The sequence below is a fragment of the Staurois parvus genome, unplaced genomic scaffold (genome assembly GCF_062004578.1).
Source record: "Staurois parvus isolate SC_StPar_1 unplaced genomic scaffold, SC_StPar_1.0 ptg000052l, whole genome shotgun sequence".
Lineage (NCBI taxonomy): Eukaryota > Metazoa > Chordata > Amphibia > Anura > Ranidae > Staurois > Staurois parvus.
Genome location: NW_028317848.1, coordinates 3,094,187 through 3,117,939, shown reverse-complemented (window position 1 = coordinate 3,117,939; position 23,753 = coordinate 3,094,187). Strand labels below are relative to the sequence as shown.

General features: G+C 40.7%; 1 protein-coding gene across 1 annotated transcript in view; it reads left to right on the top strand.

Annotated features, from left to right (window-relative positions):
* The window catches only part of MATN2 (matrilin 2), a 151,920-nt gene that overhangs the window by 89,569 nt on the left and 38,598 nt on the right, over window positions 1-23,753 (top strand). Inside the window, exons 9-11 of the mRNA XM_089666562.1 lie at window positions 15,962-16,084; window positions 19,278-19,400; window positions 20,535-20,657. Of these exons, the coding sequence (XP_089522688.1) occupies window positions 15,962-16,084; window positions 19,278-19,400; window positions 20,535-20,657 (369 nt within the window). The remainder of the gene's footprint in view (window positions 1-15,961; window positions 16,085-19,277; window positions 19,401-20,534; window positions 20,658-23,753) is intronic.

Here is a 23,753-nt window from a genome sequence, read left to right as displayed (position 1 = left end):
GTGGTAAACGTCAATGGATATCTTCTTTTGCTGTAAACGTTTTTGACATTACCACAAGGGCTTAGCCTCTTCTTTCTTTTTTTTATTTTTATTTATTTCAGGTACTTATATAGCGCCGTCAATTTTACGCAGTGCTTTACATATATATTGTACATTCACATCAGTCCCTAACCCTCAAGGGGCGTACAATCTAAGGTCCCTAACTCACATTCATACATACTAGGGCCAATTTGTACAGGAATCAATTCACCTACCAGCACATCTTTGAAGTGTGGGAGGAAACCCACGCAGGCACAGGGAGAACATGCAAACTCCAGGCAGGTGGTGCCATGGTTGGGGTTTGAACTAACAACCCTAGTACTGCCAGTCGGAAGTGCTAACCATTTAGCCACTGTGCTGCCACATTACTATTTGGATTTCTTCAGAGCCAACACACTGAGAATCTGTACCTCTCTTATATATGCTTTCTAAATGCTGTTTCTGAGACTGCATGTGGGCTGTCTCTGATTTGCCCTGGGGCAGAGACTGACATCACATGAACTGTTCTTACAGGACATCATAGATGTAAATGTAAACATAAACACGACTACCATTTGAGCAATACCAAAGTAGGATAAGTGATAAAATGACCACAAATTTAATAAAAGATATAAAAAAATATATAGAAAAATAATGAATATATATATATATATATATATATATATATATATATAGTAAAGTTTTTGGAATGTCCTATGTACATGGGACCTAATGGTGTATTTAACTGTTTGCCTGAAGTTCAGCTTTAAATGTTCCTGCAACGATATGTATTGTTAAAGTAGAATTATATGCAAAACTTTTTTTTTCTTTTTGGATAGAGAAATTGAGGTTTATAACCCGTCATATTGTTTTTCGCTATCTGTGTCCCATTGCGGAGATTTATCCTTCATTTCTTGTCCCATAGCCAAACAGGAAGTTAGACAAAATCTCTTCAAATTAAGCGAATTTCTTGGGAACCTCCAGGTCACCAAAACTAGTGTCCCTGTTGGAAGTTTTCCCCGCTGTTACTTTTCTGGGGACAACCCAAAATTTTGCATTTTCTTTTACTTTTTTTTTAATGACAGTGGTAAACAGGACAAATAGAAAGGGTGAATCTCCTTAACGGGGGCACAGACAGCAATAAAAACTGACATTCTAATCCCACTCCATTCAAAAATGTTAAAAAAAAGTTTTGCCTTTAGTTATACTTTAACCACTTCCAGTCCGGACATTTTTACCCCCTTCCTGTCCAGGCCAATTTTCAGCTTTCAGTGCTGTCACACTTTGAATGACAATTGCGCGGTCATGCAACACTGTACCCATATTATTTTTTTAGCATTTTTTTGAGACAGATAAAACTTTATTTTGGTGGTGTTATTCACCACTGGGATTGTGTTTCTTACAATTTGGCAAACAAATAATCTTTCTTCATAAAGCTTGGCCAACATGCATTCAGCTATCTTTTTAGTAAATACAAATAACCCAAATTAGTTTATAACCAAAAATTATAATTTTTCAAAAATTCTTTTTACATTTTTATTTTTTTTATATTATTATTTATGAGTTTTTTTTTTTCTAGCATACTGTCACCCTAACAGTACAGTGTCACCATAGTGACACTGTACTACTTGTGGGGGGGGGGGGGTGATGAAGATTTTTTTTTTGTTTGTTAATACTGATTGCTTTTATACCCTTAAAGATTGTAAAATCAATCATTTCTCATTCTCTGTGGCTGCATTCTTGCACCCATTGAGAAATACTGTGAGAGCTGTGATTGGTTACAGCTTGTCACATGGTACAAGGCTGTTGTGAATAGCCCTGTGCCATGTGACCTCTGTGATCATTCACAGATTTCACTAGTAGTAAGCAGTAGTAAGCAATGATGTCAGAAGTGACATCTTGCTTACTACTATTCATGTGATCACTGATTGGCCAATCAGTGATCACATGATCGGGACCTCACACAGAGGTCCCATACAGCGATCGGTGCGTACAGGCTGAAAATGCGAGCGCCGTTTATCAACGGCAACCCGCTCCTGCACTGCTCTCGTCTGGACGTTTATATACATGGGCCGGATGGGAAGTGGTTAAGGATAAACAGAACCATTACCACACTTTGGTTGCATTCTGCAGACCTTGGCTTGTGTAACTACAGAGTATTTATGAGGCTCCTACAAGCTAAATTGAACTTCAGTAGTATTTAAAATGTTAAAGGTCCGCCATTTTGCCTGGCTTCTGCTCACTTCAAACATGTTTTGGATCCCCGTACAAGTCTATTTCAATGCAGCTCCTGCTTAACACAAGTCAAGGTGGTCAACTGCAGGTAAAGTGCATCTGTCAATGAACTCTGAATGATCTCAGAAGCGTCTTGAATGGATGTCATTAATATAAGCCCCAATTATGAATAGTTCTTATTTTCATCTGCTGTAAGGCAAATTGAAAGCTTATCTAATTAATGGGTGAGCAGGAGCGGAAGCCTTGACAGATGGAACTGGGACCAAAGGGAGCTGCGGACAGTTTATGTAAGTGATAGCAAATTAATTTTATATTCATTTTAACAGAGCACTTAAGCTGCGGGACATTACTACATTAATCCCCAATGCCTTCAAATCTATCATACTGCAGAAGCTGCTGCAGTGCTGAAGAACAAGTAAAGAACACTTTGGTGCTTTATAATTAGCAAGATCTACCAAATATACGTTGGTTATCGTCTCAGACGTTATTGTAAAAATGCAAAGCAATAAAAGGAGCATAATTAAAGATGAGCTAACAGAAAAATGTGATTATTACAATAAATGTGCTCTTATACACTGTATGCCCACAGTCCCACAGCTCCTGAGGGTGTATAAGAGTGTTAAAGTGGACCTTCAAAGGTCTCCTCGCTTCTCCCCAAAGAACTGCAGACCTCAGAACAGATAATTGGTTTGTGGCAGTTGGCAGGCCTCCAGCATTTTGGTTTTACCTGTCTTCTTCCTAGCCTCATAGGCACATTACTAGTGTGCTAAATAGATGCATAGCCTATGAATGGTTACCAGTACATCAGTTCACAGTTGGGATAACACCTAGACCATGGATGTCAAACTAGCAGCCCTTCAGCTGTTGCCAAACTACAAATCCCATGAGGCACTGCAAAATTGACAGCTACAAGCATGACTCCCAAAGGCAAAGGCATGATGGGACTTGTAGTTTCGCAACAGCTGGAGGGCCGCCAGTTTGACACCCTTGACGTAGACCATTACCACTGACTTGTCTTTTGTCTAGTCAGCAGGCCGCAGTACTGCACAAATGCTAAAATGGAGAGCTGTGAGTCTACAGACTATTATTAGCAGGTAATCTCTCCTGTGTTTCTCTGACAATACAAGTACCTACATTTCTCTTTACAACACAGGGTTCTTTACTTGTGTCTGCAGCAAATTTAACTTGGTGTGTTAAGTTTGACAGATAGAACCGGCTGTCGGACTCACCCAGCGAAATCAATGTGACTGTGCTGCAACCACAAGCCAATGGCTTGAGCTCATCATTCTTTGGAGGCTGTAGCAGCTACCTTTCTTTTATTTGAGATGCCGTACCCTATTTCTACACGCTGAGCTCCACTATTCCCACATTACCAATATGTCCTATTGGCTACATTGATTCTACCAAATGAGAAAATAGGGAAGTGTTGGAAGGAGTTGAGAAAGGTGTTTAGGTGTCTAAGAAGGAAAATTAGCTCAGTAAAGCAATTTGTAAGTGGAACTTTAAGGTAATGCCTAAATAAGCCAGAAAATCCATTCATTGAAATGAGTATGGACATTGAAGGGATGCAATTGTCTGGAGCAGAAATGAAACTAACAAATCTTTCAATTTAGATTGGTTTACATGAAGAATCAAGAGAATGGAAGACTCAGCCAAGATGGTTAAGAGATTAGGAAGAGAGCTGTAATCTGCAAACAAGGGGATTGATTTACTAAAACTTGAGTGCAAATTCTGGTGCATCTGTGCATGATAGCCATTTAGCTTCTAACTTCAAATACCAATATAAAAAGTGAGCGCCTAGAGAGGGTAGCAGCTAGCACAAAATTGGTGACAAACTAAGTAATCTATATACAAAGTAAAATGTGTGCAGTGCTAAATAAAGTGCATTAGACATATAAATGTAATCCTAAAAAATTATATATATGGTATTATTAAATAAATTTCATGGATATATTAACCTAAAATTAAAAATTCCATAAACCAAATATGTGATAGGACCACCACTGTGTAAGTGAATTAAACAACAAACAAAAAGTGACAGTCCAAATGATGTCCAAATCCAAGAAATGATGTCTCCATTAACAATACTTCATCTGTGCAGACAACCCATCATGAAATCTCCTCTGTGTGAATCCACCACCACTGTGCACTCACCAGAAACAATAAATTATAGTGCCCAATGTATAATTGCAGCTTAAAGACCCTCTGCAGATTGCTTCTCAGCATAGGTGCCCCCACAGCCAGTCTACGATCCTGTTAAAAGTTGCTCACTTGCAGTTTTGTCGGAGAAGACAGAACTAGTCAGATTGGGTGGACATGCTTTAATAGACTGATGGTTTTAAAATCTCTTTCTTCCTTTTCTTCTTTACTTAGTTCTTCTAAAAGACACTGGTATTTCTCCTTATCTGTGACAGGATTTAGGTATGCAGGGCTATATCTGCTCCACCACACAGGGATCAGACTCTCGCAAGATCCTTAGAGACCTCTTCCTAATGGTCTCTGTCTTTGCCAGTGGAGGCCCCACCCACAGTCAGGGACCATCAGGATGAGGTCTCCCAGGATCTCGCGAGTCTAATCCCTGTGTGGTGGAGCAGATATAGCCCTGCATACCTATCACAAATTTGGTTTATGGAATTTTTTATTTTAGGTTATTTAATATATCCATTACATTTATTTAAGGATATCATATACAGATAGGTCCATATATATTTGGACACAGGCACAATTTTCATACTTTGGCTCTGTATGCCACCAAAATAAATGAAAATGCAACAATCCAAATTAATTTGAAGTGCAGACTTTCAGCTTTAATTCAAGGGGCTGAACATAAATATCAATACAAATTTTAGGAACTGCAACCATTTTTATACACTGTCCCTCCATGTTCAGGGCTCAAATGTAATTGGACAAATGAATGTAATCATAAATAAAATGTACATTTGTAATATTTTGTTGAGAATCCTTTACTGGCAATGACTGCCTGAAGTCTGGAACCCATGGACATTACCAAAGACTGGGTTTCCTCCCTTCTGATGATTTGCCAGGCTCTAATTGCAGCTGTCTTCAGTTATTCTTTATTTGTGGGTCTTTCTGTCTTTGCTTTTCCTTCAGCAAGTGAAATGCATACTCAATTGGGTTGAGATCAGGTGATTGACTAGGCCATTGCAGAATATTCCCCTTCTTTTCCTTCAAAAGCTTCTGGGTTGCTTTTGCATTGTGTTTTGGATTATTGTCCATCTGTACTGTGAAGCGCTGTCCAATCAACTTTGCTGCATTTGGCTGAATCTGGGCTGACAGTGAAGGGAAATGTGGTTTTCCTATATTCTATTTTGTCTAGATATTTAAATATATAGTTGTGTGTCAGTTATGTGCTATAAGGCCTGCACCCATGTATTCTTTTAAATCTAGTTCTGCTCAAGGCATGAAAACTAACCAATTATTTCTTTGTACTAACAGCACCTGTTTCTGCCATGATATAGTTAAAAGTCAATTACTTCTGTCCCATGGGAAAATAACTGTTGGTTACTTGTAACTGATTTCAAGGTCTGAGAAAATCTAGATTGCTCATGTTCACAGCCTTGACAAGTATCCAGCGAAATCCTATTGTATGATTTTCTTTGTAATTGTTACAATATAAGAAAAAGAGTCTATGAATAAAGTTTTAGATCACTATCTGCAAGGCTTGGTGTGTACGTGAAAAATCTTTCTCCTCACAGAGAGTGGTCTCTTGGATCCAACTGGAACCGAATCCTGCAAGTGTTTCTATGTTTCACAAATCCCTTTCAGATAGTATATCTCTAAACACTGCAGAATTCATCCGGCTGCTTCTGTCTTCTGTCACATCATCAATAAAAACCAATGACCCAGTGCCACTGGAAGCCAGGCATGCCCATGCCATCACACTGCCTCCACCATGGTTTAAAGATGACGTTGTGTGCTTTGGATCATGAGGTGTTCCATGCCTTCTCCACACTTTTTTCTTCCCATCATTCTGGTTCAGATAAGTCTTAGTTTCATCCATCCAAAGAATGCTTTTCCAGAACTGGTCTGGCTTTTTTAGATGTTTTTTTGCAAAGTCTAATCTGGCTTTTCCATTCTTCAGGCTTATGAATGGTTTGCACTTTGTGGTGAACCCTCTGTATTTTGCTCTTGTGAAGTCTTCTCTTGATTGTAGACTTTGACAATGATACGCCCACCTCCTGGAGAGTGTTCTTCACTTGTCCAGATGTTGTGAATAGGTTTTTCTTTACCATAGAGAGGATCCTGCGATCATCAACCACTGTTGTCTTCCCAGGACGTCCATGCCTTTTTATGTTGCTGAGCTCACCAGTGCGTTCTTCTTTCCTCAGAATGTACCAAACTGTTGATTTGGCCACTCCTAATGTTGCTGCTATCTCTCTGATAGATTTGTTTTATTTTTGAAGCCTTACAATGGCCTGTTTCACTTGCATGGACAGCTCCTTTGAACGCATTATGTAGGTTCACAGCAATAGATTCTCAATGCAAATACCACACTTAGAATCAACTCCAGACCTTTTACCTGCTTAATTGATGAAGAAATAACGAAGGCCCACACCTGGCCATGAAACAGCTTTTGATTCAATTGTCCAATTACATTTGGTCCCTTGAAAAAGGGGAGTGGCTACTCTTAAGAGCTGTAAATCCTAAACCCGTCCTCCAATTTGGATGTACATACCCTATAATTAAACCTGCGAATGTGCACTTTCAGCCCATATCCATTATATAACTATAGCTTGAATATGTTTTGGTAAATACGTGAAAAATCTAAAATTTTGCCTGTGTCCAAACATATATGGACCTAACTGTATATATTTTTTATGATTACATTTATATGTCTAGCGCACTTTATTTAGAGCTTCTAACTTCAGTTTGTTCAGTTAAGCTTTGATGATAAAACCTGAAAGTTGATTGGTTTCTATGCAGAGCTGCACCATATTTTGCATGCTCACGTTTTAGTAAATAACCCCCAGCGTGGTTAGTCTACAAACAGTGGTAGTTTACAGTCAACACCAGCCACTTCAACTCACTAAAGCCTTGCATACACAATGAGAATATCAGAGGAATGATCGTCTTTTTATTTTGCATTCTAGTTTCAAATCAAAAACGAATAGGTTATTAAAGATATGAAAATTAAGACAGAATGCAACTTCCCATGATGATGTAATGTATTGTATTGTAGTGTAATGTATTCCTTTGTTTCCGAGCATGTGCTATCTTGGTCACTCAATTTTTTTTACTGTACTAATTAAAGGAAAATCATCGTGTTATCTTACGAGAACATTTTTTCTTGTCCCTTCGGATAATTCCGCATGAATTGTTGTGATTGGCTCTCAAAATAGTGTGTGCACTAACGATCAGATTATCGGACGAGTGGTATTTTTTGTCTTATTTTCTCATCTTGTGCACTAGGCTATAGTGTTGACCTTCAGTCTTATACATTCTGCTAAAAGTTCTAGCTCTAAGAAGAACAAAATGGGTAAAAATGGGCAGCCTTGTCTAGTACTTCTCAGAATAGGGAACCTTCAATCCATAATACATGAGGTTAGCCCATGGGGAACTATAAAAAGCCCATATCCGGGACATTAAGTGTGAGCCAAAACCTAGATGTTGTAATACAGATGTTGGATAGGGCCAATATCGAAAACTTTGGTGAGTTAGTTATGTAAGAATAGCAGTAATAGTTCTTGCAAATGAGAACAGGCCAAGTGAAGGTAAAGTATTCTTCAAATGCCGTCTCCCGCTTGTCGCCTAGGAATGAGTCCAACGTGGTTCTTCTTGTTAAGGATAGAATGTAAGATTCTCATGAGCATGAACATTCAACAAAGATTTTGGTTGATAATTCAACCAATTGTGAGGGTCTTTGGTGTGGGGACCTTAATAAAATTTGTTGTAAGCGTGATGAATAAAAAGGATTCCCCTTATTTGATATAGCTAAAGAAATGATTTAAAGCGAAAAAAAATAAACATGCTATACTTATCTACTGTGTGCAGTGGTTTTGCACAGAGCAGCCTGGATCCTCATCTTCTCAGGTCACCCATAGGCTCTTCTTGCCCCTCCCTCCTGTCGGGTGCCCCCACACCAAACCGCTTGCTGTGGGGGCATCCGCTGCGCCATGCGTCCATTCACACACAGAGTCGTGGCTTGCCCACGCCCCCTCTCTCTCCTCATTGGCTGACTGGCTGTGATTGACAGCAGCAGGAGCCAATGGGCAGGCAGAGACCTGGGACAGCCAAGGCTGTCATGCACATCGCTAGATCGCAGTAGGGCTCAGGTAAGTATTGAGGGGGCTGGGGGACCTGTTGTACACAAAAGGTTTTTTACCTTCATGCAGCTGAGGCTGTTGTTCACATTGCTGGATCACGATGAGCTGCATGTAAGGATTGAGGGGGCTGGGGGCACTGCTGCACACTGGAGGTTCTATGCATGATGGTAAAAAGCTTTCAACATTTAGAACCACTTTAAGTATAGCACAAATATATCAGGCTTTTTCTTATAAAATCCACATGAAATCAGGCCAAACTTTCGTCTTAAGAGTCCATAATCCTTTATTGCTGATAACAACGAGACAAGAAAGATAACTGATAGCCAACATGTTTGAGTGGACAAAAAACCCCTTCATCAGGGCCTAGGCAAAGAGTTTTTTGGGGATTGCCTTGTAGGGCTTCTGAGGTTATTCTATTAAGTCGCTCTACTACTGTTTGTTTGATGGGGGAAAGATCTAAGTTCAGCATCACATATCTATCTTTTATTGGATTTTCTTATAAAAGAAGAATCCATCTGGTCCAGGACCTTTTCTGGCTTTGAGGCTTTTGATAGCAGATAACATTTCCGCTTCTGAAATGTCCGTATCCATTAATATCTCTGGGTGATGGTGAGGTTAAAAAGTGAAAGCCATTACAAGAAATCAGAGATGTCTGTATGAGGATGAGATGGGGAAGTGCTTAAATTCGTCTTATATCAGATGTAGCAGGGTCCCTTGAGGGTGTGCCAAAAGTGACCATACAAGTGACGTGTGGAAGCCTTGAAGAAGCACATATCTAACCTCTGGATCAGTTATTTGTTTTTTTATCCAAAAAGGGGGAGTTTTATGAAACGCTAAAAATTTCTGTTTTGTGTTAGCATTGGCTTTTAATATATGAGCATATTGGTCATCAAAGTATTTAGGACTGGAGGTTTTCAGAAGATGTTTAACTTGTAAGCTGGCTCTATTTTGTCTGAGTTTCTGCAAATACTGAAGGATTTTGACTCGTTATTGGGTAAAGTTTGGACCCAGGAACATTTAGAGAGAGCCAGTTAGAGCATGCAAAGAAATAAAAAAGAGGGCGCACTGGCCTTGTGCATTACCTTTAAACATACATTGTGCCCAACACTGATATCATCCAGATTGATTGGACCTTGCTGTATTTCACGTGATGTGCCTTTTGATATGTTATCCTTTGTGAGTATATCACTACCTTTTATACAATAAATTAATTTTTAAAGGTAATGCACAAGACCGGTGTGCCCTCTTTTTTGTTTCTTTGCATGCAGTTCATTTGGCTTCCCCTGGTCCGGTGAGGGCAGCAAGGTATGCATCCTCTAGGCATCGTATGTGTGCCTATAGTTGCTGTGGAGTCTATCATCCAGCACAGGAGTAGAATCTTAAGCTATTCTTTGCCATGTAGAGAGCAGTCTAGGGTAGGCCCACGGGACTCAGGAAAACCAAGAACAAAGGGTAGAGAAGGGGTCATTTGGAGGTGGAGTTTAGATTATATGGAGATGCCTACAATTCAGGAACTGAAGACACAAGTGTAGGGAGAAGGTCCCAGGGAGGAGTGGAGCGGTGTAGGCCAACTATGCCTCCAGGTCCTATGCATGGTGTGCTGTGGCTATAGTTATGCAGTTTCTTTTAAAGTCTGCCACGAAATTCATTTTGATAATCACCCTCTTAAGGCTTTGTATTCACAGGTATTAAAGCAGAACACTTCTCTAGTTCCTAAATTCAAGGCCTGAAAGGTTGTGTTGAGCAAAACAGTTTAAAGCTGAACTCTAGCCTTACCTTCAATCTTGCACAGGATCCTCTCCTGTACGGAAAGTTCAGATTTCATTGCACACTGTGAATCAATGTGACAATCTCCTGCGCTCCTACCTAAAAACTAATACCTACCAACAAAGGTAAAGCTGCTACATACAGTCATATACCCATAGACAAAAAAATATAAATGAAACACAAATGATGCAGCGCTACTACCATAAAAATTCTTCACACATAAATGAATAAGTGAAACAGTGCAAAATTAGTGACACAAATAACAAACACACAATATAACACACGTTGAAGTCACATGTTAAGCGTGATGATACGCGTTGGCCGTGACGCACTTCCGGTCGGATGCCTTTTTTATTTACATTGGACACCCATGCAAGTACATCTGATCAGAGGCTTGATTTACATGTGATGTACAAGATGATTTTAAATGTGAGCATATTCGATATATGATACTTTGTTTGGTGAATAAATAGTTTTACACTATGCAAGCATTCACTTATATTTTCTGAGGGATCAAGTGTCTGCAGCCACCTTATGTGCCTGAAGAGGAGATCTGCTGCCCTGTGAGCCTGTGCTGGAATCTGTACATAAGGGGAGGTCAGTGTGGAGAGCTGTGGAGGATTACCTACTATTAAGGGTCCATGTGTTAGTGATCCTGAAGGCCTTTTGACCCTGTGCGGGTCGCAAGAAGGGGGTGAGCGGGCAATTCAGCCATTTTTGGATATGTCTGCACATTTATCAGCACTTTTTTTTTTTTCTTCAAGAATTGCTGTGGACTTTATATATGTTTTTTTGTATATTGTCAGGTGTTTTACACCTCACGGGACTTTATATATTTATTCATGTTTATTTGCATGATCAGTTCTTAGTTTATGCGTTTATTGGGATGCACGTGTGTTTTGTGTTATATGGTGGGAACTGATTTTTTGTTCCGGTGGAAGGTTTTTGAGCACATTGAGTCCTGTTGTGACTTACTTGTTTGATTTGGAGCACTATTGGATCCCATTGGATTACTTGGGGCACCATTTATGTTATTTGGTCCTTTTAGGACCTCGTATTGACACTTGTCACATGTGATTATTTATGAGTTTTTTGGCACTATTTAATATTGTGTGTTTATGTTATTTGTGTCACTAATTTTGCACTGTTTCACTTATTCATTTATGTGTGAAGAATTTGTATGGTAGTAGTGCTGCATCATTTGTGTTTCACTGCACACTGTGAGCTATCTGAAGTCCTACCCCATTCACTGGCTGGAGAACTTCCAGTGTCATCCAGCCTTTCCTTTCCAGGAAAATTGCCCCTGGCCCGTCCTTATCATTCATTGGATTTCAGTTCTTTCAGTCATGGAGGCTTTGCATTATCCTAAGGAGATCTGCATGCAGTCTGTCTAAGGGCTCATGTACACTGCAGCTGATAAACTGACATTCAGGAGCTGTTCAGCATTTTTTTCAGCAGCCCCTGAACTCTCCCTAATGTGTTCCTATGTGTCCATGTACACATAGTCATTTACAGTTGTTTACAGAGAGTTTACAGTGGTTTTTTTGAACGCACCAAACTTCCGTTCAGGAGTAGATTTTACCGGGCGTTTCAAACGGCAAACCCTTGTAAACGTGGTTAACCGCGTTTATAAGCGTTTGCGTTTAGAAGCGTTTTTAACTGTTCCATGTCCAGATGCTGTACAGAGACTTTTTTCATCATCAGAAATGCATGCACAGATTTTTCCATGTATTCAAATGGACCCGGTACACCAGTGCAGCCAGTTCCAGGTTTTGCGTGAAGGAAATAATGGTGGAACGTGCTGCATTATGCTCATGGTGGGATCCATAGTAAATACAACCAGAAAAGACAGGTCATCTCAACACATACTGCTCTCTCTGCTTCTGCTCTCTCTATTTCTCTCAAAATGTCTGAAATAGTTAATCATTTACTATTTTTCAGTGCATTCTGAGCATTTGGGAAGGTCTCCTGAGGTTATCTTTTAAAATGCTTCTGAACGCAAATGCCTATAAACACAGCTAAAAGTGTATAAACACGGTATGCAAACGCGGCTAAACTGACGTTTTTTAACCTATGTTTTCCAGCAGTTTCCAGCAGTCAGAGGAATTTTGGAAATGCCCCGTGTACATGTTCCCTAAGAAACACACTCCTCCAGACTAACACTCATAAAGGCATTTTGATAATTGCCTAACTTCTCCCAAGAGCAAGCCCACTGTTTTCATCAGGGGTGAGGGCTCCTGAGAGAAGTACTGAGGTAGACTACTGTGAGGTTTGTACTATGTACAGTATCCTTCTGGCCCCTTTCACCAGCCATGATCTGCCTGCATTGAATAGAGAAGCACAGAGACCTAGTGATAACCTCACTGGGTCTAAAAAAAGGTATGTAATGAAAACTGAAATTAGCATGTTGATGAAGGGGGAAGGAACAAAGGAAGACAAAATATAAGCAGATAAAACCTCAGCTTGAATGAAAAAGCACCTTTTAGCTTTGCTTTGTTTTGCTCTATAACATAGAGCAGTGGTCTCCAAACTGTGGCCCGGGGGCCAGATGCAGCCCTTGCTTGCTTTTACCCGGCCCTTAGGGCAATATTTCATCCAATGATACCAACTATGGGGCATCATTACCCCCACTGACACTTTTTAGCTTTGCTTTGTTTTGCTCTATACCACAGTCTACAGAGCACTGCCTATGACACATGGACCATGCCTGACTGTTATCACCTTCAGTTACTTCTCCCTCTGGCATCTGAAAGGTGGGGATACGTATCTTGGACACCCCAGACACGCTCTCAGAATCCTTCTCATTCGGCTGGAGCGGTCTTGGGACCTAATCATTTAGAGGGCCCAGACATTTCCAGAATGAATGGCCTTACTTTATTCACCATTCGAAAATCACTATTCATTAATAGAATCAGGAGATTGTTGTAAGTTGTTATACGCAGGATGATCTCATGCATGAATTATTAAAGTATCATTTAGTCAGAATAAAGAGAAGCACTTTGTCTTCGACTCTCAGCAGCTATTTATTTCAAGAGTGTGACCCAGACAAATGCTGGAAAAGAACACTCTAGGCAAAAGTCACAATTAGCTCATAAATATGTAATGAGGCCAGGTATTTACCTGAGTCATTTACTGCTAATTACTTGGTTTGGAAGGAAGGTCATCTTCAAATATTTGGGCCTGTAATAGGAAATTAAACCTTTGCCAGAGGCAACTCTGACATACAGTACATGACAGCAGATCAGATCGATTTGTTATGACACCGATGTTCATGAATTTTTTTGTGTGTTATCAGTGTGTATACAGTGGTTGTAAACCTTTGAAATAGAAAATGAACAAAGCAGATCCTTATATAGTGTGTACATGCCTCAATCCAAAGCACTGAGTGTGATTGCTGTCTGCTGACTCCTTCCTCTGCTATCTGCACCAGTCACTTCTGACAGATTATGTAGACTCCAAAGAATGCAGGGGGAAGAAAGAGGGGTGCTCCAGCACACAGCCTGTGTTTGACAGTCTCAGCAGTGCATGTTTTTCTAAGAGACTGTGTAGAGGGGCATTTCTTCTACTCCATGTTCATGTCCATTTCTTCTACTCAGGTCTCAGATTACACTGAGTTCCTTGCTCTATGCTGTTCAGTGTGTGCCAGATCCTGTTCCTTGCTTTTTGGCAATCAGAAATGTTGTTTAAACTGTACACTTTGAAGGGCTGTGGATGAGAGAGGCCTGCATATAAACAGGTACAACGTATGTACAGTCATGGCTAAAAATATTGCCATCCCTGCATTTCTGTCAGATAATGCACCACTTCATCCAGAAAATTGCTGCAATTACAAATGTTTAGACGTTCTCATGTTTATTTCTTTTGTTTGTATTGGTATGACACAAAAAAAGTGGAGAAACAAAAAGCCAAATCTGACACATTCCATGCAAAACCCCAAAAATGGACTGGACAAAATTATTGGCACCCTCAATTTAATATTTGGTAGTATACCCCTTGGAAAAAATAACTGAAATCAATGGCTTCCTGTAACCATTAATGAGTTTCTTCCACCTCTACTGGAATTTTGGACCATTCTTCTTTCGCCAACTGCTCCGGTCTCTCAGATTGCGAGGGTTCCTTTTCCCAACTGCTGTTTTGAGATCTCTCCACAGGTGCTCTATGGGATTGAGATCTGGACTCATTGCTGGCCAGTTCAGTACTCTTCAGCACTTTGAAACCATTTCTGGGTGCTTTTTGACGTGTTCGTACACACTACGGTATATATTTCTGCTTTTTCTGCACGGTTTTCGAGCTGAAGGTCCAATGAAGATATAGCATGTGGAAGGAACACTACATGGATTAGAAATTTGAAGGCTACACAGTCCTTCTAAAAGCACATTTGGCCTATTATAATTCATATGTCAAATTTCAAGGTGAGCAGGGAGTGGGGCTACAATTAAAGCACGGCTTTGGAATTTGTTGAAGGATAGCACAACATATGTTGGATTGGACTGCTACAGCTTCACATTTTGCACTTTTGTGGACTGATACTGCATACTTTTAAAGCTTATGCTTTCACATTTTGAGGAGTTAGCGCATCACATTTTTGTTTAACTATTTCATTTGAGTGAGAGTACACTAGATCAGTTAGTGCAGCGATCTCCTCCTTCCTTTATTGCATTTGGGGTGTAGCAGCACACAAGCCTTTACCATTTGTATGTTTCTTTACTTCCTGTTTTGTCTTCCACTTAAAGCAGAACTCTGGGCAAAAACTTCTTTACATGTCCTTGTTGCTGATATCCTACCTTCCTTGAATATGTCATCCATCTTCTGGTTCACTCAGTAGTTGCTCTGAAATAGCCTTTTCAAATCAAATCGTTAATTCTCTTTCTGGTTTGTAAGACTATGCTACCTGTTTGGCTGCTATGCCTCATATTCCCCCAGTCACTGGTCCTGGCACATCCCTTCTGTAGTTCCTTCTTCAAGAAGCAGTGATGTAATTCAGCTCCACTTGCAGTGGTGGGCAGGCTGAGACTCTCAGACACATTCAACAAGTACAGACCTACAGTACCTGCCCACATTAGCTACTATTCTCTGTGGATGATGGGAACTGTAGTTTCCTTTTACTGCAGAGAGAGAGGAGAGGATATGATGTAATCCCTGCTGTTATACCTCCTCCTCCTCCTCCTCCAGATTCGGTTATCGTTTAAATTGCAGAGATGAGGTTATAAAAATTCAATTAGAATTTTCTCCTAAATTTTAAGGATTATGTTTAGTGTTTTGTGGAGGGGGTGTACTAATGGGTGATTTTTTTTTTTCCTATTCTGGAGTTCTTCTTTAATAGTTAGGAAATAAGGTGAAATATGGAGATCAATACAAAGTTGACCAAGGTTTTAAACCCTCCCCCACTCTTTAATAAAAGTGTCTTTGTGCCCAATGCAAAGTTTCTTCTCATTTCCTGATCTGGTGATACAACAGGAAGTGAAGGGAAATCTCCCCCATCGGGACACAGACAGCACTAAGAACAAAGATTTAACCCATTGTATGCTATGAAAACAAGAACATTTTGACTGCCATTCTACTGTAAAAATATATTTTTAGTGAGAAACAAATTGCTGTAATAAGCAATTACATCTAAGAATGGTTCTTATGTTGTGTTTTTTATGTTTTTTTTACAGAAGTGGACCACTGTGCTGAGAGCAGTCATGGATGTCAGCAAATCTGTACGAACACAGAAGAATCGTATGAGTGCCAGTGCTATGAAGGGTTTAAGCTAAACAAAGACAAGAAGACCTGCAGTTGTAAGTGCCTGATGTCATAATAATAGACAAATGAAAAATATGTCCTCCAAGAGCACTTGTCCCCTACATAGGCTGTTTGTGGCCATTTTGTTGGCTAGTATTCAATAATTTGTCTATCTTCATAATGAAATAAAAAATATTTGAGAATTTTATTATATTTCCTGTATTTAGCCAGATTTTGGTTCACACTTTTAATCTGGTTGCTGTGGACTAGACCTTTCAGCACATGGACCCAAACAAGTCCATTTACTAGAAAATAAAGACAGTAATAAAAGTGAGATAGTTGAGCTGATATTCTGGTACCTCAGAGATGTCCTGTGACACCCCAGTGATTGTGCTTTCAGAGGCCTTTATGTATGAAAGTACTGGAGTTGTAAGACTGTGCAGTCCTGTAAATGTTGCCTTGCCATTGATAAGAGGCTGGAAAAGTTAGGAATGCCCAGTCATACATGTATGCTACTATTTTATCATTTCAGAAAGATTTTCGAAATAGGTAATTTGAAAAAATGTACAATTAAAAAATGACCGATGATTAGCTATAGACAACTATAGACGGTGTGGTAATTAGATACCCTGCTGTGATCCACTGATCTGAATGGTTTATATTTAGAAATAAAAAAAATATTTTGCTAAGTTATCAGCAGAAGAGCAGCAGCCATTATCAGATGGAACCAGGGGAATCCTATATGAAACAGCAGTCTTTGTTATGGGGGCACTCATGCGTGCTCGCTGCCGAGCCCTGCTCTGTGTGTCCATAAGACACACAGAGTGGAGCTCAGGCTCGTCTCCACCTTGTCGCTGGCTCTGATTGACAGTAGTGGGAGCCAATGGCTCCCACTGCTGTATCTGAGCCAATGAGAAGTGAGGGAGCTGAGAGAGCCATGGCTCTTGTGCACATCACTGGGTTGAGCTCAGGCTCAGGTATGTATTTGGAGGGCTGCGGTGGGAGCTTCATGCAAAAGGTTTTTTTACTATAAGGCAGTAAGGTAAAAAAACATATGCCTTTACAACCACTCTAAGCCATGTCTCTGCACTTCCTGTTTGCCAGAATATTGTGCTCTATCCAGCCGCTGTCTTGCTGCTTGCATACCTGTAGCTAACGTTATCTTCACTATCATACATGACGACCTTTGCTTGTTCCTCAACTGCACTTTCACTTGATCCCAACATGCAACCACTTGTTACCGACGTTTGGATTGTTCCTTGACTGCGCTTTCACTTGATCCCAACCTGCAACCATTTGTTACCGACCTTTGAATTGTTCCTCGACTGCGCTTTCACTTGATCCCAACCTGCAACCACTTGTTACTGACCTTTGATTTGTTCCTCGGCTGCACTTTCGCTTGATCCCAACCTGCAACCACTTGTTACCAACCTTTGGTTTGTTCCTTGACTGCGCTTTCACTTGATCCCAACCTGCAACTACTTGTTACCGACCTTTGATTTGTTCCTTGGCTGCGCTTTCGCTTGATCCCAACCTGCAACCACTTGTTACCAACCTTTGGTTTGTTCCTTGACTGCGCTTTCGCTTGATCCCAACCTGCAATCACTTGTTACTGACCTTTGCATTGTTCCTTGATTCTCTTTCACTTGTTCCCAAACTGAACCACTTGTTACCAACCTTTGAATTGTTCCTCGATTGCGCTTTTGCTTGATCCCAACCTGCAACCACTTGTTACTGACCTTTGGCTTGTTTACTGACAACACTTCTGCTTGATCTCTACCTGCTATTTCTGCTACTGGACCTCGGCTTGCTCACTTCCTGGTGGGGCGATCCTGAGGACCGTGATCGGGTACTAACACACAGTAAAACCCATCTCCACCATCAGGAGCTCTAATGGTTAGTGGTTAGACCTCACACCTTGGGTAACCTGCATCATCCTCCAGAATGACCTGTTAGTGTACTTATCCTGTTGGCCGGTGGGAGCCTCTCTAGTGCTATGGCTACTGGTCTCCAAGCCTGACCCCTGACTGTGACACCCCTCTTCCTTGTCACGCACCTGCTATGTTTTCTCTCTCCCCTTTTCTTGTGCCCATGATTTGTTTTCTTTATTTCCCATGTTCCTGTACATTTTTTCGTTTCTTGCTCCCCTTTTCTGTGTTCCTGTTTTGTTTTCTCTTTCTTTCCTTTTCCTGAGCACCTAACCTGTTTTTTCTCTGTCCCTTCTTGTTGAGTACTTGCTGTGTTTTCTCTCTATCTCTTGTTCCTGTTCACCTCCTCCATGTTTTCTCTTCTCTCTTTCTGTACACCTGCTCTGGTTTTCATTTATTATCTTTCTATTTACATGCTGTTTTTTTTTCTCTCTCTCTTCTTCCTGTGTACCTTCTCTGTTTTCTCTCTTCCCCCTTATTGTGCATTGGCTTCATTTTTAAGCTGCCCCCCCCCCACCTTCATAGATTAAATACTCTTCTATGGGTGCAGGGGGAAGGTGTAATATCTTACTCCTGACTCTGGCTGACTCCCTCTATCCATGCAGCTGATCCAGCTCTGCCTCCTCTCTAATACAATTTGGTCCGAAGTCGCATGCCTGTCTCCTTCACATACAATGTAGAGTTAAAGTAGATGATAAAGACTGTAAATATATTTTAGCTGAAGTTCTGCTTTAAAGCTTGGTGGACAACTATGTGGATGTACGCTGTGTGTAGGGCAGCCTGTTTTTTTTCGATGGGCTGCCCTGCCTGCAGAAATGCGGGAAAATAAATTCCCAGAAATCCACACCAAATCGCATGGTGCTGCTGTTGGGCGCACACGAAAACGCGCTGCATTTGCTGATGCTTGAGGGTGCCATTAAGAACTAATCGCACCCCCACCCGTCTGCTAAAGAGCAGCGCATTTCTGATTTTGCGTGCATTCCCAACACGCAATAATGTGAACCCAGCCTAAACAAACTACTGTAGGAAATGGCAACACTGGATTTTTCAGGGATCTTAAAAGCAGACAGTCGACTAAACCACTTCAAAATACGTCAGTTTTGGGTGAAGATGCCATGAATTTTACATTTTCTCCACAGTAGTTTATTGGTTCACCATCACTCAATTTCCTTCCAAAAGTCATGGCCAGATTTCTCTGTGTTTTTTTTTTATGATTTGCCTTGTGTGAGTCCTGCAGCATTGTTGGCTGACCCAAGCCATCAGACCATCAGATCCAAGCTTCCTTTGGTGCCCATTGTAATAAAATGACTTTCTATTTTAGCAATTGATCACTGTGCCCTGAATGAACATGGCTGCGAGCACTTGTGTGTGAATGCTGATGGTTCCTTCAAGTGCCAGTGCTCCGAGGGATATTTTCTCCGTGATGATAAGAAAACATGTCAAAGTGAGTGACTTTCATGCTTTATATACATAGGGAGATCATTACAGACTGTGATAGGATGTGCGATGTCCACACAGATATGTCAGCAACTGTTCAGCATATGTTTTTCAAAGTGATGGGGGAACCTTTTTTTCTCATATATATGTAAACACAACTGTCAGAATCATCATTTCCAGCTTCAGGGCAGGGAGAATCTCAAATGAACGTCATTCCACGTTCCCCTTTAAATACATTTCATGTACAAATCCCATTTAATACTTGGTGTCTGTCTCACATCTATGCACTACAGTTTACTACATTTTTAAAAATCAACACATAGCATTTGTGTGCTTTTACATGTGTTAACCAGACGTATTGCAGAGACTGGTAAAACATGAAAAAACACTAATCTGTTGCTTCAGAGGGTCATGGAGAAGGCTCAAATAAATTTAAGGCCTCCTTGACACTGTTCCGGGATCTTGCAGTGCATTACCACACACACAAACTTATAGTATTTTGCAAGTTAATTTGTCTTGCTTTCAGTTTAAATTTTTAAAACTACAAAAAAAAACCTGACATTCAGCTTTTTTTTTTAAAAAAACACTGTATCACAATGTGTTGTTGTGCTCCAAATGTGTATTGGGTGTGTTTTCAAGGTACATTGGGGTGCATTTCAAAATATATGGCACCAAAACTCACCTGCATCTTTCAAAATGAATAATGCAGCATATCTGGGCTGTGCACTATGCAGATTTTTCAGTGTAATGCTCTCTTACATGGGTGGTCAGTAAGGTGCCCCTTCACATCAGTATACTGGTGCTCAGGGTAGCACCCCCTTTATATTGGTGATCAGTGTAGTACTTACTTTGGTAGTTAGTGAAGAGTTGCCCCTTCACATCAGTATACTGGTGCTCAGGGTAGCACCCCCTTTTATATTGGTGATCAGTGTAGTACTTACTTCGGTAGTTAGTGAAGAGTTGCCCCTTCACATCAGTGTAGCCAGGAAATTATCATTCTCATAAAATCCGTAAGGGCAACACATTTATTTCTCTCCTGACAAGTTCCTATTATCACAAATATGAAGTTGATTAAATATGACCTTCTTAGTAAAGTTATCTTTTACTCTGGATTATACAGTACATGCACTCTATCCCACAGGCAAAGATCCCTGTAAAACCTCTGAGCATGGCTGTGAACATCTTTGTGTCAATAATGAGAATTCCTATATGTGCAAATGCTTTGAAGGATACAGTTTAGCTGAAGATGGAAAAAGATGTATAAGTAAGTATGAGTAATGCAGAAATTCTGATTTTGATATGTGTGTTACTGATAAAAATGTTGACAACCAACTAGATAATGAGAAACGTATTTTGGAATAAAGAAAAATATAAGTGTGCATTTTCTTTTCAACTTTATTCTTCTTTTTCATTACTAAATAAAAACATCTATGTGCATACCTCCTCACAGTAAGGGCTGATTTACACCTATGTGTGTTGATATGGGAGTTTTCTTGCATAGACATTTTCTTTAAGGCATTACATTTAAATTAAATATAATTTGAATTACGCTTAAGGCAGTACACTGGACGTTAGCAGAGAAGTACCTTTACATTAGTAGTCAGTGGGGAAGTGCCCCTTCCATTGGTGGTTAGTAGAGGAGTGCTCTCTTACATTTGTTGTCAATGGAGAAATTCCCAGTTCCACTAGTGGTCAGTGAAGAAGTTCCCAATTACATTGATGGTCAGGAGGAATGTTCTTTATTACATTGGTGGCCAGTGGAGAAGTTCCCAATTACATTGAAGGTCAGTGGAGAAGTTCTTGATTACATTGGTGGATAGTAGGGAAATGCTCACTTACATTGATGGACAGTGGAGAAGTTCACAATTACATTAATGTTTAGAGGTGCCTTTTTACACTGGCTGCCAGTGGAGAAGTTCCCAATTACATTGGTGGTCAGTACAGAAGTTCCCAATCACATTGGTGGTCAGTGGAGAAGTTCTCAATTACATTAGTGATCTGTACAGAAGTTCCCAATTACATTGGTGGCCAGTGAAGAAGTCCCCAATTACATTGATGGTCAGTGGAGAAGTTCTTGAATACATTGGTGGATAGTAGAGAAGTGCTCCCTTATATTGGTGGACAGCGGAAAAGTTCCCAATTACATTAATGGACAGAGGTGACCTTTTACACTGGCTGTCAGTGGAGAAGTTCCCAATTACATTGGTGGACAGTAGAGGAGTACTCCCTTACATTGGTGATCAGTGGAGAAGTGCTAACTTACATTGGCCATCAGTGAAGAAGTGTCCCTTTACATTGGCAATCAGTGGAGAAGTTTCCAAGTGCATTGGTAGTCAGTGGAGGAGTACTCGCATACATTGGTGGTTAATAGAGAAGTGCCCCCTTACACTGATGGTCACTGGAGAAGTTCCTAGTTACATTGGTGGTCGGTGGAGAAGTTCTTGTTTACATTGGTGGTCAGTAGAGAAGTGCTCCCTTGCATTGATGGTCTAGTGGAGAAGTTCCCAATTACATTGGTGGTCAGTGCAGTTCCCAATTACATTAGTGCTCAGTGGAGAAGTTCCCATTTACTTTGGTGGCCAGTGAAGAAGTTCCACAATTCATTAGTGGTCAGTGGAGAAATTCCCAACTACATTGGTGGTCAGTGGAGACGTTCTTAATTACATTGGTGGTCAGTGGAGTTTTTTTTTATATTTTATTTAATGGTGAACAACATTAACAATGGAATGAAAAGAAAAGGTGACTTCACCAATCAGATAAGCCAAACAAGGTAACATTAGTACAATCAAAGCATAAATACATGCTGGTAAACATAAAAAACACCATGCTAGGTCGGGGCACCCATCAGCATGTGTGGACCTGGAGCCCAGTTACAACTTGATCAGTGTGTAAAAGTCAGGAGGAACCCACTGAATAAGGTAAGTAAGAACCCCCCACACCATGCCTTTGAGTTCCAAGAGAGGTTTTCAGCAAATTTTTTGTTTTATATAGTATTATAGAGAAGTAAAAAAAGAACAAAGAAAAGAAGGAAGAAGACAGAGAAAAAAAGAGGGGGGGGAGGGAGAGGGAAGAGGTCTTATGGGGTTGGGGGGCCTAACCACTGGGGACTAGGGTACAGTGTTACCTACCATCCCAGAAAAACCCAAGGTCATGAGTACAAAGCAAATGTTATATATATTGGAGGTATTCATCTGAGAAGCGGAAGAGGTCCCAGTAGAACCACCTGGTCTTATGTTCCTCTGATTTATGCTGGATAGCAGAAGTCAAATCTTCCATCTATTTAATGTCAGTCACCCTTGCGAGCCAGTGGGTTACAGTAGGGGCTGTCTGTTGTTTCCAGTGGCTAGGTATGCACACCTGTGCCGCATTTAAGAGATGCTTTATGATATCACTTCTTTAACATGGGGGAGAGCTTAAGTAGGACTGCAGCTGGGTCATTATGCAGGGATATGTCTGTAAATTTGTGGATGAGGCAAAGAACTGGTTGCCAGAAAGTCTGTAGTTTGGGGCACTCCCAGAATATATGAAGGATAGTGGCAGGGTGTTGTTCACATCGACAGTAATGGTCAGATTGATTGGGAAATAGTTTGGCCAAGATTTGCAATGTTCTGTACCAAAGTGTGTTAATATTATAAGAGGATTCCTGATATTTGCTGCAGATGGAGGATTTCTATGCAAAAAAAGAGGATGCGTTCCTTCTGAGGTTCAAAAATACTCGTTTTCAGGTCCCTTTCCCATTTTGCTAAGAAAGGTAGGTCAGTAGTGGCGTGGAGGTCTAACAGAGTGTTGTAGCAGGTTGAGAGAGATCCGCAGATCGGGCCCTCAATCAAGCAGAGCTCCTTAAAGGAGTGAAGCTGCCAGGTGGAGAGCTCAGGCTTGGGCATGGAACACAGGAGGTGCAAAAGTTGGAGGGCCCTCCAGTGGTCTAATGAATCCAGTCAGATGACCGGAGAAAATGGGAGGCATGGAAAAGCCCCTTTTGGGCCTGTATTATAAAACACGGGTCTGTCCGACCCAGAATAAATCTTGGGTGTCCAGTGATCGGCGTCATAGGAGAAGGGAAGCTAGGAAGAGAGATAGAAGAACCTGTTTATCTCCGCAAAGGTAGGACCAATCAATGGCTGGGTAGCCAAATTAGCAGTATGTGGCTTGCCCGTCCATGGTAATCCCACTAGTGGGGCTTGAGCCATCTCCCTTTCCAGCTCCACCCATAATCTCAGGTCACTGTGTCGACACCAATCCACTACCCATGTCATATGCACTGCCATATAGTACAGGGCAGGATCTGGAAAGCCAATGTCACCATTGAGTTTAGGTCGTAACAGCAGTGCTCTGCCGATACGTGGATATTGGTCTCGTC